This window comes from Pinus tabuliformis, chromosome 4_2, assembly GCF_031772625.1.
Source record: "Pinus tabuliformis cultivar Carrire ecotype Pingquan chromosome 4_2, CPIR1, whole genome shotgun sequence".
NCBI classification, from domain to species: Eukaryota; Viridiplantae; Streptophyta; class Pinopsida; order Pinales; family Pinaceae; genus Pinus; species Pinus tabuliformis.
The window spans coordinates 1,148,406,218-1,148,423,840 of NC_142304.1; the positions used below are offsets into that span (position 1 = coordinate 1,148,406,218).

A 17,623-nucleotide genomic window follows, 5' to 3' on the forward strand; every position below is an offset into this window, starting at 1 on the left:
TGGTAAATTCCACCCAGAGACTATTATATTAAAATAATTAATATTTTTAATGGGGTTCCTCAGTCTAAACTTAGGAAAATTAAAATATTAATGGGTATCAATCTAATTGTGAGTGTAACTTCTAAAAGAAGATGGAGATCAAGCCAAAATGATCTGAGCCTTTGATTAGGAGTTAATCTAGGTTGTTGGTTGTCTAACAAAAAGATATAAGAAGGGGTTTGAGGGTCATTTGGAAAATACACCAAGAGAGATCAAGAAATATATTTTCTGAAGTGATAAGTTCTTAGGAGGAAATTTCAATTGAGGAGATTTCTTGCAGCAGAGGGGTCGGGATAGCTTGCAGAGAGAGTGATTTTCTCAGCCAGAGAATCATCAACAGAGAGAGGCAGAGAGTAATCCAGCAGTGGCAGCGCTGAGCCAAAGGGGCTGACGCAGAGCCACGCAAAGGCAGCGCAGAAGCCAGTGAGGAGTCTAAAATTTGCAAAGGGAATTTGAGTTTCAGAAGCCAGGAGCCAGGGTGTGAGACTGGGAGGCAGAAATCGAATCTCGTAGGCAACAAATCGACCAGCCAGAGGAGTGACACAATTCCCAGAGAGCTTGACACTGGGCTGACACAGATACTGCGCAGAGGCAGCCAGAAAAGTCGAGGGCAATCAATTTGGGGCTGGATCAGTCAGGATTTCCAGTGATAGTGTGAGATAACCTCACAATTCTTTCTGCTAGTATTTCTCTCTATAACTGAATAACCCTGTGAGGTATTTAGAGATGTATTCAGAATTTGCTACTACTTAATAATAATAAACCCTCAGAGTTGTTGCACCGATTTTCCCGCATTGGGTTTTTCCCGAGACATTTGTCCAAAAATAATAGTGTCCTATGTGTCTTTGGCTTCTTGCTTTCCCTGAAGGTCCCACGAGGCGCAGTACGACCTTCAGCGTCCGTCAATGTTCTTTCAAGCCAAGCAAGTCTCTTTCTAGTCTCAGGTACGATGGCTCTTGGAGAGTCAACAAATTCATGATCATCAAACTCTTCATGAGAATCTTGTTCCACATGTTCAAGTTCTTTAGATTTCTATTCCACATTCTTTGTAGCCACTTGTATCTCGTCATCGGAGTCCAAGTGTGAACCCTGGACTTCCAAAAAGCAACATCTTCATCAAGGATAAAATCCCTGCAAGTTTCAATAAACGTTGTCCTAATACATAGACCCTGAAGGCCTTTGAATTTTCAATATAGCCAACAAAAATTCCTTTCTTCCCGGAAGGTTCCAACTTCGTCATTTTCTCCTTGGGCACATGGACATAAACAGGACAACCAAAGATTCTTAAATGTTCAACATTTGGTCTCTCCCCTGTGAAGACTTCTTCAGGAGTCTTGTAATCCAATATTCGATGTGGGCATCTATTTTGAACATATAAAGTTGTCCTTGAAACTTCTCCCCATAGAAACATCGACATCTCTTGATCATGAAGCATGGCTTTAGCAGCTTCCATAATGGTCATATTCTTCCTTTCGATAATACCATTCTATTGAGGATAATAGGGAACTATCAACTCCCTCTTAATTCTAGCATCCTTGCAAAAGGCAATCAATTTCTTGGATACATAATCTCCTTCATTGTTAGACCTTAAAGTCTGGATTCTTCTTCCTGTAGCATTTTCAACCTGTGCTTTGAATTCTCAAAACTTCTCAAATACTTCATCCTTGTATTTCAAAAAATAAATCCATGTTTTACAAGAGTAATCATCAATAAAAGTGACATAGTAGAGATGACCACCCAAGGACTTAATAGACATAGACCCATAAACATCAGAATGCACAAGATCCAAGATTCCTTCGGATCTACTATCACTGCTAGTACATTATCCTTTAACATTTTTATGAAGGACATAATACCCACCATTTTGTGGGTGATATCCCTAAGAAAAAAAATTTCTCAAAGATGGTCCTCAACCGACAGCCCCTTCCAGCCACTAGCTAGCTCATTGTGCCATTTCTCCACCACCTGAGCCAACCATGTGGTCCCCCGCCCATCTGCCATGATCGTATGTTTGAAGGTGGGCCTCCCGAACCTAAAGGTATGCCTTGCCATTTGGTAATTGAGTATGGTAATTTGCTTATCATGGACACTTTTGGGCATGGATTAATGGGGGGATTTGGCAAAAATGATGGGTTAGGTCTCTGCTCTTGTCCCCTAGACCCCTTTTGAATATTAACCTTGGATTCTAGTCCTGTAGGATCTCTTTTATTGATCATTTGGCTTTAGGGATGGTATTTCATAGGAAACCCCAATTTTGGTTGCATAGTCCCGCTCCCTTATCCACTTATATTACCCCATTTCCACTCATTATTACCCCATTCATCATTTCTCCCACCTGAGTCCACATTCCTCCACTAGGTCCACATAGGGTTAGCTCGTCCCTTCCCCTTGCCCACACCTTGGGTCAGGCCCGGAATGATGCCCGAAGATTGATGCAACTAAAAAGAAAGACAAAAGCATATTTGGCCACATTCAACAGGAAAATGTACCACAAAATGCAAAAGATGGTTGGGACAAACACATTTAGCACATGGGCAAAAGCCAATACATGAGCTCTACCCCATCATCATGGCCATCACCCTGGTTCCTACAAGTTCTATGAGCCTCCTTCATCATATAAGAACCCATGATTGTCCCAACCCCTAGTGGGCAATGAACCGCCCTACCTTAAAAGGGGGTATTCACTGCTATATCTTATACATCATGCTCTTACCCCTTGAGCCCCAAGCAATTAATCAAAGAAAATCATAAAAAGGCAAAAGGCATATAAAGAAGGATGGAAAAATCAAGGTCGGGGCACCTCATGTACCACGATTGCTCCCTCCTATACATTATAAACCCAAGTGTGGGCTTCCCTTTTATTAGCTACCCTTGTACCCCAGCATGTGGCCCAGGGCTGCCCCTTCTCATCCCCTACTTCATTCACCCATTTGTCACATGCCACCACCTTTTGAAAGATGTACCTTTAACTTATTATCCCCTTCAAAAGTAGAAACCACCTAATAGGATACTTGGTTAACCCCATTTGGAGTTAGGAGACACTAGCACATCCCAAAGCCCATTATAGAAGGGCAAGCCATTATGAAGTCCCCACCTGTGGTCCATGGTTGGTAAGCTCATTTAAGCATTTTCTATAACAACTTGTATTGGAAGGCTAGGGGATGCGTTGGATCTTATGCAAGATTGCAAATGGTCTGCATCTTGGGTTTAGTCTCCCTATACGGGGTCCTAATCCTCCAAAGGGCTAAATTGGCACATGTATGGTGTGCGTTGAGAGCCATGGGCCTCCACAGCAGTAGACAGCACTCCATGGATCCCCAAGGATGGTCAGAGATGCTCAAGATACTCCTAGTGGACGAGGAAGATGCACCTGGTTCACCTTTGCCCAGCTGGCCCCACAGATGTACCATGCACTTGGCAGCTGACCCAGGACTTGTAGGACGATGTGGCATCCCCTACACTATCATCAGAGCCCTTACAGATGATCTACAGGCATCTTCAACTCATTTGAAAACCCGTGAGGTTATTATTGTGCCCCCACACCCATTGGGAGCACCACAGGTTTATTGTTTGGAGAACAAGGGGCCAACCCCTTGTCCATCACTTTTGAGGGTCCTACTCTTCATTATGGCACCCATGGACCTCATCAGGCCTCTTAGAGGGCCCTATGACATGCATATATTATTATTTGACCTCTTGAGAGGCTTATTCTTTCATTTGTGAGCTAGTTTGGTGGGTTTGTCACCAAAAGTTAGATTATTAGAACATTATTTTATTTTTGGGGCTTATGTAGGCCAAGGAGGCTAATTCGAACTCCTCATTAGTGTATAAATACAAGTGAGATGAGTTCATTTACTCATCATCAATTTGGATTGGATATTTTCTCTCTCTTGATAATTTCGCACTTTTTTCTAGAGGATGAATTGGTGCTTTATGAATGAATTTTGATGTGTTGATATTGGTCTATCTTATCTTGGAGTTTCTCTTTTGTCAATTGTGGATGGTTGGATATATTTTGTTACATATAAGTACATGCTTTTAATGGTATTCTTGTTCTACTTTGTCATATACATTGGATTGGATTTTCGCTATTTTTAGGGCTAATTGTTGCATGCATTTACTGCTTTAAATTGTGGAATTGTCTCTATTATGGCATCTCTTAATAGATGGGCCATGTAATGTGAATGAAATCTCCTAGGGGTAATTCTACCAATGAATTGACCTTGATAAGCCATCTCCTTTGCACATCGAAGTATAAAAGCTGCAAGATTGCTTCTCTTTGACCTAGAAGGCTAGCAAAGTAGTCTTGAGGCCTCCTTGACCAAGAACCAAAGGCCCTCACTCATATTCATCATAGACTCCATTCTCCCAAGACTAAGGCATTGATCTACCAAGAGGTGGTCACCTAAAATCACATATTTTTCACCTTTTCCCAAGTCTAGCCAAGTTGGGTCACCTAGGGCATCATTTTCCCGACAAACTATCCCTCCAAAAAGTTCGATCTCCTAGGGTCTCCTGCGCTGGTGTTTCCTCAAGGCCTCCTCCAATTTTGAAGCCATTCCGACGGTGGAGTTGTGAGAAAAGCCAAGCCCTAGCTCTGAGATCAAACTTTGCCCTAGCATCCCCAAGGCTAGTGCCTCATAGGATCAATTCAACACCTTCAAGTGAAAATTCTTTCTTTGATCCTTTCCCCCACCTTGTCTAGGGTAAGAACATCATTGGTTGCCATACTCTTTCCTCCTACCCTAGACTGGGTCCACTTGGTCCCGTGTGGTCCCATTCCTTTGAAAAGACAATTCTTCAAGAACCATTCGAGATACCAATTTCAATAAGGATTTTAGCGATTAGTAAACTCCTTCACAAGTCGTATCCCATAAACCTAACCCTTAAATCCTCCCTTCCTTTCCCTAGAATACATTGTACCTTGCTTAGAAAGCAAGCAAGCTCCATCCTTCAAGCTCTTCTGGGAAAGGGATTATTTGGGTCACTCATATCCATTCATTGATTTATCCTTCATCGGTGACTCCACAATATACCGGGTTTCCTCCCATCAATGAAAGATTGTAAATAGAAGGGAGCCATAGCTAAGGTGACAATGGACCAAGTCTCCATTTGTTGCCCTTGGTCTAGCATTTGCCCTTTATGGATCCCCTTTAGGTCTCTTGCTAGTTTGAGTGGTAACAGGACACATCCATTGCAGACTCCATCATGTTCAATTTTGATCTCAAGTACTTTTAACAAAATCTTTCATTCTAGACAAAGCTTTATAATGAACATGAGTGTACCTCCGATGCCATAGCTCACAAAGATCGGTGGTGTTGTGTAACAAGGCTTGAATAGATCGACTAAGGAGATGATATAGTCCTCTAATTCGCACACCAATGACCTTGGCAAATTCAAAGGAGGAGTCCCTCTTCCATACTAGAAGTTGTCCATCAACGAATGTAATTTTATACCCTTTGTATTCAAGAGAGAAATGGACAACAAATTCTTCTTTAAACTAGGAACATATACAATATTGTTAATCGATACATTACCTCCCAATTCCAATTGGAAGGATGACGAACCAATGCCCTTGACTTCGTATTTTCCATTATCTATTTCAACTAATTCAGAGAGGTTCTCACAACTTCCAATCATGTGCATAGAGGCACCACTGTCCACCAACCATATTTCATCATGACCTGCAATGGAACCTGTAAAAGCATAATAAAATGAGTATTCATCATTAGAATCTCTCTTTCTAGGCCTCCTCTTATGTGAGGGTTCATTAAGATCAGCAGCAGAAGCATGGTGCTTCCCTTTCCTCTTTCAATCATCATCCCTTCGAGGCTCATTCCTTTGAGGGCAGTTATTTTGATAGTGACCATATGCTTGAAAACGATAGCATTGAACATTTGTCATATCTCTTTTATCTTGAGAGAAAGGAGGAGGTCTTCTTTGTGGAACAAGTCCCCTTCTTGGAGCAAATCTTGGAGCAGGTCCTAAGTTAGGTCGTCTACCTAAACTTCTTTGAAATCTTCCAAAATTAGGCCTTCTTCTATTACTTTTTGAGTGGACTACAAAAGTTGGAGAGCCTTCACCTGGATTTGAAATCTTACCCCTGGATAGTAGCCTTGATTCTTCTTGAGTGCAAGCAACCCACAGCTTGTCAAAGGAAGGTGCATTTTCTCTGCCAGTAATGCTTGTTGCAAAAGGATCCCAAGATTCAGGCATACCACCCATTGCCACAACTACCAATTCTTTGTCGGATACTTCTTCATCAATAGCCTTGAGTTGAACTCTTATTTGCAAAATTCTTACAAAGTAATGAAGTATGATGCTACAGTATCATTCTTTGTCATCTTGATATCACGAAGTTGACCCCTTAGACTTATAGATTGATTGATGTTGTTAATGGCGTACAAACCAATGAGGGCATCATACATTTCCTTGGAAGTTTTGTGATCAGCAATGTAGGGAATTAGATGATCCCTATCAGATTCCACAATGAGGCTCCTAGCCAAGATGTCATCTTCTTGAAACTTGTCTTTTCCTACTTGGTCAGCTGGTTCATTGACTTTTCCAATATAATACCCAAGACCTTGTTACCACACAAACTAGCAGGGGTCCTAGAGGGGAACCTAAAGGGACAACTACTAGGGCACAGCAACAATTTGGGACAAAGGCCCATTGTCACCACAGCCTATGTCCCCTTCTTTTCTCAGATTTTCACCGACGGGAGGAGTCCCAGTATCCCTCACTTGTGATAGAATTTCTAAGATAAGTTTGAAGTAAGGCAAGGTGGCTCATTCAATGGAAAGGCTCAAGAAAGGTGCAAGCTTTAGGATGAACTAGAAAGGCTTTTCACGAAAAACCCCTTGCAATAGATAGCTACACAAGACCTAGGGTTGATGCATGTACCGAAGTATGGGTTCATCCAAAGTTAGGGTAGTTAAGAGAAAAGGCTTTGTATGATGTACTTCAACAAGTAGTTAAGCACAAACCTTCAAGAAATCCCCAAGTCAAAAGCAGCTCCAAGGGTTACCACTTGGTGTGATAGCTAAGGCATCAACTTATTTGAAATTCCACTGTCAGAATTCATTCAAAACTAAAGGATGCCTAGAGGAGACACAAATGAAGAAATTTCCCTGGATGGAATCCCAAAATTCCTCCTCCCTAAAATTTCGCACCAAGCCCTAAAAAAATCTCCTTATCCTTAGAGGGACAAAGAAAAGAAGTGAAACAATGATATTTCGTTGAGTTAATGTGATCACCAAGGATCTAGGACCAGTGCCTAGCCATCGGGAGGATTGGAGTCAAAATGATCTCGACTTGGCAAACTTCACACTTCAAGGAGGCCTAAAGAAGCAGCTTCACTATTATGGATGCAGTTACACAACAACTTTAGACTTTTACACTTCGATTACGGAGTTTCAAGGATACAAATGCAAATTATCCCCTAGGAACATTCATTCATTCTTTGTCTAATGAGTAACACACGCAAAAATATCCAATAGTTTCAATGATTACACTAATTCGCATCAATTAGGGCACTTATTTCACCATAAGAAAATATTTCCATGCATTAGACATCCATTAAAACAGAAGTATAGCATTATATTGCACTTACAAGACAAAGAAGAATATATCCATCCACAATCTTGCCAACAAGAAGCTCCAAGAGAGAGAGCCAAAATTTTCCATACATCAAAATGCATTTAATCATCCAAATCACTCCACAGAGTGCAGGCCGAAATTCTCTAATAGCGAGGTCGAAAAACCCAAGTGTGATGATTTACAAATGAGGCTCTACGTCTATTTATATGAGCCTCAAGGAGTTCAATTTAGTCTAATTAGCCTAAGGAGCCCCCCGAAATAACTTTAATGTGCAAAATAACAAACCTATTAGTGACAAGCCCACAAAATAGCTCAAAAGTGTACAACAAGCCTTCCTAATAAGGTTGAAATGATAGAATAATGATGCAAAAGGGTCGTTGGAGCTCTCAAAATGAGGACTAAGGGGTTGGCCCCTTGGTTTCCAAGCAAAACATCAGTGGTGCTCCCAAGTGGTTGTGGGGCACAATGAATGTTCTCATGGGTCTCCAACTGGAGCGAACATGTCGATGCTCCATCACTAAGGGCTAAAACAATGATACAAGCCCTCTCGCGTCTCTCTGGATGAGACAACACCCGATTTGGGCCCTGGATCAGCTGCCAAGTGTGTGGTGCAAGTGTGTGGTCGGTTGGGAAAAGTGGTCCAAGGGCATCATCATCTTTGTATGGTTGGCGCATGAACAAGCAATATGTGATGCTGAAGAAGCCCATGGCATGGCAATGAATGCTATATAGTGGTGGAGGCCCATGGCTTTCAACGCTCACCCTACAAGTGCCATTATGACCCTCTCGAGGGCTTGAATAACGTATAGTGAGGCCAAGCTCAAGATGAAGACCCACCTGCAATCTTGCATAAGATCCAATGTGTCTCCTCACCTTCTAGTACAACAATTCATTAGTGCAACTGAGTACATAAGCTTGCAAATCAAGGGCAAAAGTGGACATTTCATAGTGGCATGCCCTTCCTAATGGGCTTAAGAGTGTACAAGTGTCACCAAGCTCACAAGAGGGGTTAATCAAGGACCCTATTAGGTGGTTTCAACCTAGGAGTGATAGGTCCATGCGACATTCGTCAATGGTAGGTGTCATGTGAAATGATGGTGGGACGAAATGGGGCAACAGGGAAGGCTCCAAGCCACATGTCATGGTACAAGGGTAGTTATGATAAGGGAAGCCCACACATGGGTATACGGACGTAGGAGGGAGCAATTATGGTACATGAGATACCTCGATCTTTGTTTTTCCACCCTTCTTCATATGCCTTTTGCTTTTATTGATTTTTCTTTCTTTTAACTGCCCGAGGCTCCAAGGGATAAGAGCATGATGCGTATGATAAAGCAGCGATTACCCCCTTAAAGTTGGGCAATTCATCGCCCACCAAGGGTTGGGACAATCATGGGTTCCTCAATGATGCATGGGACACAAATAGGGGCGCTAAGAACCAGGGTGATGGCCATAATGATAAGGGGTAGAGCACATGCTTGGCTTTTGCCCACGTGCTAAATTCTCATGTCCCAACCATCTTTTACATTTTGTGGTACATTTCCTGTTGTAAGTGGCCAAATTATGCTTTTAACTTTCTTTTTCGCTACATTAACCTCCAAGGCATCGTTCCAAGCCTGACCCAAAGTGTGGACAAGGGGAGGAGGAGGCTAACTCCTTATGGACCCAATGGACAAATGTGGACCCAAATGGGAAAAGTGTGAAAGGGGTTATAATGAGTGGAGAGGAGTGAGATATATGGTGTCTGGAAGAGGGACCATGCAACCAAAATCAAGGTTTCCTATGGACTCTGGAGTGCCACTCCTAAAGCTAGTAGCCAATAGAGGAGATCAAACGGGACTAGGATATAATATTAACCACCAAGTTGGGACAAGGGAACAAGAGTACATACCAAGTCCATTATTTTCGCCGAATCCCCCCACTAATCCATGTCAAAATATGTCCAAGAAAAGCAAGCAAATATACCCAATTACATAATGAAAGCCATACTTTCAGGGTTGGAAGGCCCACCTTCAAACGTATGATCATAACAAATGGGCGAGGGCACATAATGGCTAGCTCAGGTGGCAGAAGATGGTGGCACATCGAGCTATTTGGTGGCTACAAGGGGTTGTTGGTTGTCGGCTAAAGACAAATCTAGGAGAAAAATTCTCCTAGAGGGGTCACCCACTGCTGGTGGGTAACAGACCTTATGCCTTGCAAGCACTAGGTCAATTCTAGCCTTCCATGCTATGTAATTTGTAGTTCCTTCAAACTTGTTCTCAAGCTTCATGAAGGAATTCATGATGAAGAAGTCCAATCAAAATAGAAAGTAGAATCTCAAAACTTCTTCAAAGTGCTTCTCAATGCTCTTTCTCTTCACCAAAGCTCTGATACCATGTTGATTTTCTAGTGCAATCAAGACTACTACAATTTTTCAAATTGATAACTACTTCCAATGATACAATTAGTCTTCTTATAGCATTCCAATCATTAAACAGTTATACATAAAAAAAATTCAACCATTCACTTTTTTCAATAGAGCAATAGAGATCACAATAAACAATGAAACAAGATACAAGACACCAGAATTTAGCCTAGCAACCAGGGCAAAACCCACAAGGCGAAAACACAAAAATATTTCCTTATGAGAGAAAATTCAGTTCATTAAATGTACATCAAAATATTCCAAACAAGATTCCAATTTTTCTGACCTTAACAAATGCCAAGTCAAAGCAGTCAAAGGAGAGAGAATATAGTCAATGCTGGTCAAAGTCAAGTATGCAATAGGAGGGTCGAATTTCGGCCTGAGGTAGCTCTGAACAGGAGGGCCAAATTTTGGTCAAAGTCTCAGTCAATGATCACAGTCAAAATCTCAGTCGAAGCACAAAGTTGACCTGTAATCAACGAGCCAGAAACAGGAGCAACTTTCGGTCGACATCAATCAACGAACCACAGAGAATCTCGACCTCCACAACTAGTCAATAATTTGGTCAAACAGAGAGCAATGACCCAAAGTCAACACTGGTCAAAACAGATGTCAAAAGGTTGGTCAACGCAGAAGTCAAATCCTCTTCTTATTTCCTTCGCATATGTGATTTTCTCCTTGTTTCAGATCGAATGATGGATGAGATGAGATGCCAAATGTGAGGTCAACAAACTTGTATTTATATGTGACTTAGGAGGAAGGTTTTGACCGCCATTCACTTGGGTGGAGCCAAGTTGTACACTTTAGGCCAACTTGATCAACATTCAAAAATACAAAATTTCCTCTTTGATTTGCCAATGAAAATACCAACCATAGCTACAAATTTTCAACAATATTAATTATAAATATATCTTAATTATAAATTAATATAAAAATATATATATAATTCCAAATATTTTTTTTATATATTTTGAAAATTTCAAATATGTATATAAACGAATTTGATGGCAAACCCCCTCAGAGCACTCGAATTCGAATCAGACTTAATCGTTGCCGAACTCGAATTCGAACCCAAACCATGTGACATTGCATCTCCCAAAAACATACAATTGAAATGTTCTAGGAAAACACAGTAAATAATCGCAGTTGGGCTCTTAGATTTCAGGTAACAGAATCATATTTATATGTGGTGATATTCAGTGAATTTAGCTGGAGATAGTGTCTCTTATTTACATTTACTTATTTTCAATCTTATGTGCATCGAATGCTCTGAGTGAGCTTGAAATTTCATGATTTGCAACCATTTCTGTTCACCTATTGAACACCCCTGCAAACAGAATCGAATTTGTGAAAGAGTTCCGTGAATTTTACCTTCACCATTGGGATTCATCTAAATTCGAACCCTAACCTTCAAATCTGGAAAGCCATGTGATTTGGTGCAGCTCTTGTCATGAGTACAGGCATTTGGCTAAAAATTGCTAAAAGAATCAGGAGAACCAGAATCTGCCTAAGCAGGCTATAGACTCTTCCAGTCAAATCAAGCATAACCCATTTAGGCCAGTAAATAGCAGATGCAGACCACAGCAGTTTACGATACTGAAGAATCCAAAAATCCCAGGAAGGACCATCCAAAGCAGACTCCAATAGATTTAAGACCCTTGAAAACCTTAAAGACATGGAAAAGGAAAGTGAGAAGGTGCAGCAGCAGCCAATCTAAGAAAATCTCAGAGCTGAAAGCAAACTCCAATAGATTTAAGACCCTTGAAAACCTTAAAGATATGGAAAAGGAAAGTGAGAAGGTGCAGCAGCAGCCAATCCAAGAAAATCTCAGAGCTGAAATTGAACCCCCTAGCATGACTAAAGGTCATCAAGAGGCTGTTCAAGAAGAAGCTGAAACTCCAAGAGCCCATTTTATCGATGAAGAGCAGAGCAAGCAGCCCAATACACGGGGGCATTCGAAAAGGGGAAAGGGACCCCAGGCACACACAAAAACTCCGCATCAAGCAAATGGAGACGGAAGGCCCCCTTCCTGCTCTTGAAATATTCTACTTTGGCACATTAAGATTGAAGAATAGAAGCCGAAAAGAACAAAGCAAGAGGTACTCAGAATTCACTTTCTGCTACGTACACAGATCTTTAAATGTTCTGACATTTGCTTTCCATGTGCAGTGTTTGCTTTTTCGATTTGTACGGCAGAATGCCTGCCAGGCATATAATGGCAGAAACTGGAGGGTAAGGGATTAGGAATTTTCTAGAAAACAGACTTTATGTACTTGATATCAGGTTATGGCCAATCCTATAAATTTTGTATTACCACACTGTCCAGTTCAGCTGAAATTTTTTAAATACATAATGTAACCATTACTGTCAAAAAAATAGTACAGTCAATGGAATAAACTGATAACATGTTCCTACAATCAGATATGCCAGATTACACCGGACAAAAAATACAAAGGAAAGCAATTGCCACAGCTCAAATAACAGAGACAAACATGTTCCAAAAATTAAGATCAAATTTCTGCAGGTTGTACTCAAGCAGAAGGCAAGGTTGCAGGCAAAAATTGGTACATGCAACTAAAATGAAAACAAAATTCACAAGCAATAGGCTTTTTAGATTACAGTCAAATCAATTTACCAGCAGACATTTATAATGTACTTAGCAAGCCTGCCCTAATACTCGTGCAAATGTATACTGGCCAGATAAAACACAAATTATAGTTACAGCGTACAGGCCACTATTATGTTGGCTAGGCTAGCAAGGATATTGCACAATTAACATGCTGTGTAGATTCAAAGTTACTGCACAAGCAAGATCAATACCAATAGCTTGCACAGGTGAGCATAATGGATGTAGCTTCAGCTATAAGATACTTTTAGTTATATTTTGGCTTCAGCTTATTGCTTCAGCTATGAATACCTTATTACGCCCCGTTAATTGAGTCACAAATCAAATGCCACAATATCAACCTATTATAAATATAATTCAATCAACTTGAATTTATTAAATAATTGAATAATAATAAAAAATCAATAAAGTACCTCAAGGATACCTGTCATTTGCCAAATTCCAGGCCTCTTGCATCAATTCTGGAGGTGCTTCCACTTGAGCTAGATAGTTCAAGATGAATTTATGGGGATGTTCAACATGGCAAATAAAACCCATCTCTTTCAACAGATGTCGTTCTGTTCGGTTCAACTCCATCTTCAACCGTGCATATTTCTGCAATTAAAAGCACAAAGTCAATATGGAGATTCTCAATTTCTAGGTTAATAGAGCAAATTTAATATTGACAATAATGATTCAGCTATATGACAACCTCTTCACATTATTGAGCTTTAAGAACATATAGTATGATCTCTGTATATCAAAACTTATAGTTTAGTGGAAATGTTGATAGATATATCATATAATATCTCACAGCTGAAGCCCTTCAAGAGGTTTTCTTTCTTTCCATAGGTTTACATCTAATTTCACCTACAAAATGAAAAATGATCTTAGTTTATGCACATCGTGAAGAAAGTAGACACACTAGCCACCAAATCTAGGGAATAATTATTATAAACCCAGAGTATTATTTCATACATGCAGTGTCTATATATTTCACTTTTCATTGAATGCACAAGTATATAAATCTTCCTATATTTTTCCCTACATAAAATTCAACTGGGACTTCACCTCTTTGTCCTGTCATTTAATACCAAGATTTTTAACCTTGGGTTTTAACTTTTGACAATTGGATATCGTTTTAAAGACAAAACTTTGTCAATTCGAAAACATATCATTAATCAGGAAACTAAAAATATTTTACTAAGCTTCATATTACACACATTTGGATGAAGAACATCAATAAGCATATGGAAGAAAACAAATTGCAACAAGCAACTCTTTTTCTAGGGTATATTCCCATTCTCCCCTTTACTGTGCATTTGTACTGGTGCAAGGGCACAGAAACATGGAGGGCTTTAGCATCTGAATTGTAGAAGCACACAATCACATTGAAGAGAACATATCCACAAGATCCTAAGGAAGCAAAACTACAATAGCGTAGAACATTTTGACAGAGTGGGGAACTAGCATTTTTTCCTAAAGCTTAGTGAAGTTTGACCTCTATGTGTACCGGATTGTAATGTTCCCAAGAAATTAATTGCCCAAAAGACAAAGTAGTCTATCGATCCCCGTAGGCTATAATCCTTGATAAAGGGGAAAACCCCAAAATACCCAATGTCTAGGCAAGTTTTTGGGTAGCTGGGCAAAAAAACCCAAAGTTGGGGTTTGGTGTGAATTTTACTCAATCAATTAGGGAGACAGTCCTAACTAGGAAATCTATAAATACAAGAGGATTGAATTCATTTGAATCATCATTGGATTGTGTTAATTTTAGGTAACAATGGTATGTTCTATGCTTTAGAGCAATTTTACTTCAATTTATTTATTAGCCCAATATCCATATCCAAATTAGCAATCACATCAACATGATAGTAAAATGCAGATAGAACATAAACATAAACAGTGGAAGACAAGCCAAGACAAGAGGACACAAGATGTGGCACCAGCCAGGGACAAACCCCAATGTGGGGAGACCCTTGATCAATTCTTCTTATATTCTTCAATAGTTCAGTAGAGAGAGAGATAGAGTACGATGATTTAAAGTCAATACCGACTTGCCACATAGAAGATCTGACATCAAAGCTCTTAAAAATTAAGGTGACTCAATGAAACTACAATTCTGGCACCAAGGACTGGAGATTTCTATACTACAATTCTAAATACTGGTTGTTGAAATTTCTAAGTCTAACCGTTAGAAATTTTATCTGTATTCTTTTGGTTTATTTCTCCTACTTGTTAATTACAAACAAGTTATTTAAACATATAAACATCGAAATAAACACAATATAGTCTCAACCATCTACAGATCAATCGCTGAAAGAAATAGCAAACACACAAGTGACACCATTATTTTTGGACAACTCATCCCCGGAAAAACCCAACTTGGGAAAACCGGTGCAGCAATTATGAGGGTTAATTATTTGCAGTATATCCTTGAGTACAACTAGGTGCCAAACTGGCTCACCCGACAGAGAAAAATAACCGACAGTACTACCTCTCTATTCAGAAGCGGATATTCAAAAAATCTACCCCACGAAACCTTCTCTAGCACAACTGAAGCACTGCGTCAGCCCTCCTGGCATCTGCGTTAGCCTCAAAACCCTCTGCGTCAGCCCTCCTGGCATCTGCAGCCCTCCTGGCCTCTACATCAACCTCAAAATTAGGTGCTAAACTGGCTCACCCGACAGAGAAAAATAACCGGCATTAATACCTCTCTATTCGGAAGCAGATATTCAGAAAATCTACCCCACGAAACCCTCTCCAGCACAACTGAAGCATTGCGTCAACCCTCCTGGCCTCTGTGTCAGCCCTCTAAGGCACTATGCAACCTCTACGGCCTTCTGCGCCACTCCTGCTACACTTTGCGTGGATGATGCAGGTCGCCTAGCCTCTGCACTGCCTCAGCTAGCCTCTGTGTGGCCTGCTCTGGCTTCTGCGTCTACCTCTTTGCCTCTACGTTGGTCTCTTGGCACTATCTCTGCCTCTCTGTCCAGTACTCACTGCCCCTCACTGCAAATTGATCACTGATTCGACTTTTCTTAGCAAACCCCGCTCTAGAAAATCGAATGACTGATCACTCTGGTGTATTCTCCAACTGACCCTCAAGCCTCCTCTTATACTTTTCCTGTTGGTCTTTCAACGGCTGAGATTACATCTCTAATCAATGGCTAAGATTAGATCTGGCTTGATCCCTGTCTTTTGGAACCTTCTAACCCAACTTTATATTAATACCCATTAATATTTTATTTTTCCTAGGTTTAGCCTTAGGAACTCCATTAAAAAAATTAATTATTTTAATATCTCCCAAACTAGGTAGAATCTGCCCAAACCATTTCTGGGTCTTGGAGATCTCATGTGCATTAGCCTCTCCACCAATTTTCATGGCTAGGGCACCTCCAATGCTACCCCAAATCAACATTGGTTAGGGCACAAACACAGTTAGCTTCAAGAGCTGATGTCTTTCCTCTGCAATCTGGGTCACTGGTTAGAGCTGCCTGCTTCAACCCTCGTTCTCCATTACTGTGATTTACCATTAGAAGACATCCAATCAGTGATTTAGAGCTTTGAGGCTCCTCCTCAACAAACCCTACAGCAAACCTAAATCAGTGGCAAGATAAAACAGTCCCAAACTCATGAAAGAATTCTGACCTGCTTGCGCTCAAGCCTGGGCATATGCGGCCTAGAGAGAAGGACTTATCCATGTCTTCATACCCTCCAAACAGCTTAACAACTAGCTGTTGTAGCGGCTCTCTTCCTGCGGCCTGTAACAAAGATACACCTCACCAAATAGCACAAAAAACCATCCAACAAGCATTCTTCTGACTGTGGCTCTATTCAACAGGAAATCTGTACCCAAAATCAAGAGATACACTACCCAGACAAACCTCCTATCCTCCATGCATGATGCCACTGTTGGACACAGATTGTTATTATGGCAATATTCAAAGAGCAAACAGAGCTATTGGAGGAGCCAAGAGGAGCAAATAGCTATCGAAGGAGCCAAGAGGAGCAAATAGAGCTATCGGAGGAGCCAAGAGGAGCAGACAGAGCCACATATGTATATGTCATATATATATATGCCAAAGTACAAAAGCAAACAGAGCTAACAGAGGAAGCAAACAGCCATCGGAGCAAAAGAGGAACAAGCAGAGCTATAAGGAAGCAGACAAAGCCATCAGAGGAGCAATGGGTGCATTTATATTATCGGGAGCTATTGGGCCACAAAAGAAGATACAGGCAGAGGAGCATATATCATACATATGTGTTTTTAACACTATCAGAGGCGCAGACTTATATATATTTATGCTATCGGTGGACAGAAAACCCATGAATGCATGCTTTTACACTATCGGCAGACAGAAAGCCCATATATATAGACTTAACACTATCGGCGGGCAAAACTATGCAATATGGAAAATACACTATCGGAGGCGGATTGCAGACTTGTAACTTTATACACGGGAGTGGTGAGTCATATCGGGTCTAGCACCTCATATCGCATCGGCACTTCGGGAGCGGCATTACAATGTGTCCAGTGGACCATTGTGATCGCCGATAGCGATTATCGCATTGGCATTTCGGAGCGAAGGTAATACAGTGTTAAGCGGCCCCTTTGTGATCGCCAATAGCGATACATATATATGCGGACCCGTCGCAACATTGCAATATAAGTTAATCTATTATCGCATCCATCACAATCGCATATGTTATGAAGCCTTGCCACACCCAAGCGCCGATTGTGATGAACGTTGCGGACCCGATGCGACATCACAACTTAGCTTAATTGTAATATCGCGTTCGTTGCTATATCGCAAGCCGTAAAGCCTTGCCACATGAAAGCGCCGATTGCGATAAGGCTGCGGACCCGACGGGCATATTTACTATGGTTTAATACCATATCGCATCCGCCCATCGCAATGCTACACAGAGGGTTGTCCAACTACAAGCGCCGATTGCGATAAAGCATGTGG

The 17,623-nt window shown here is 40.9% G+C and overlaps 1 protein-coding gene across 1 annotated transcript in view; it reads right to left on the bottom strand.

The window, feature by feature from the left end:
* The window catches only part of LOC149173738 (cyclin-L1-1-like), a 124,132-nt gene that overhangs the window by 82,470 nt on the left and 24,039 nt on the right, over window positions 1-17,623 (bottom strand). The window contains exon 5 of the mRNA XM_089424713.1: window positions 13,096-13,265. Coding sequence (XP_089280839.1) covers window positions 13,096-13,265 — 170 coding nt within the window. The remainder of the gene's footprint in view (window positions 1-13,095; window positions 13,266-17,623) is intronic.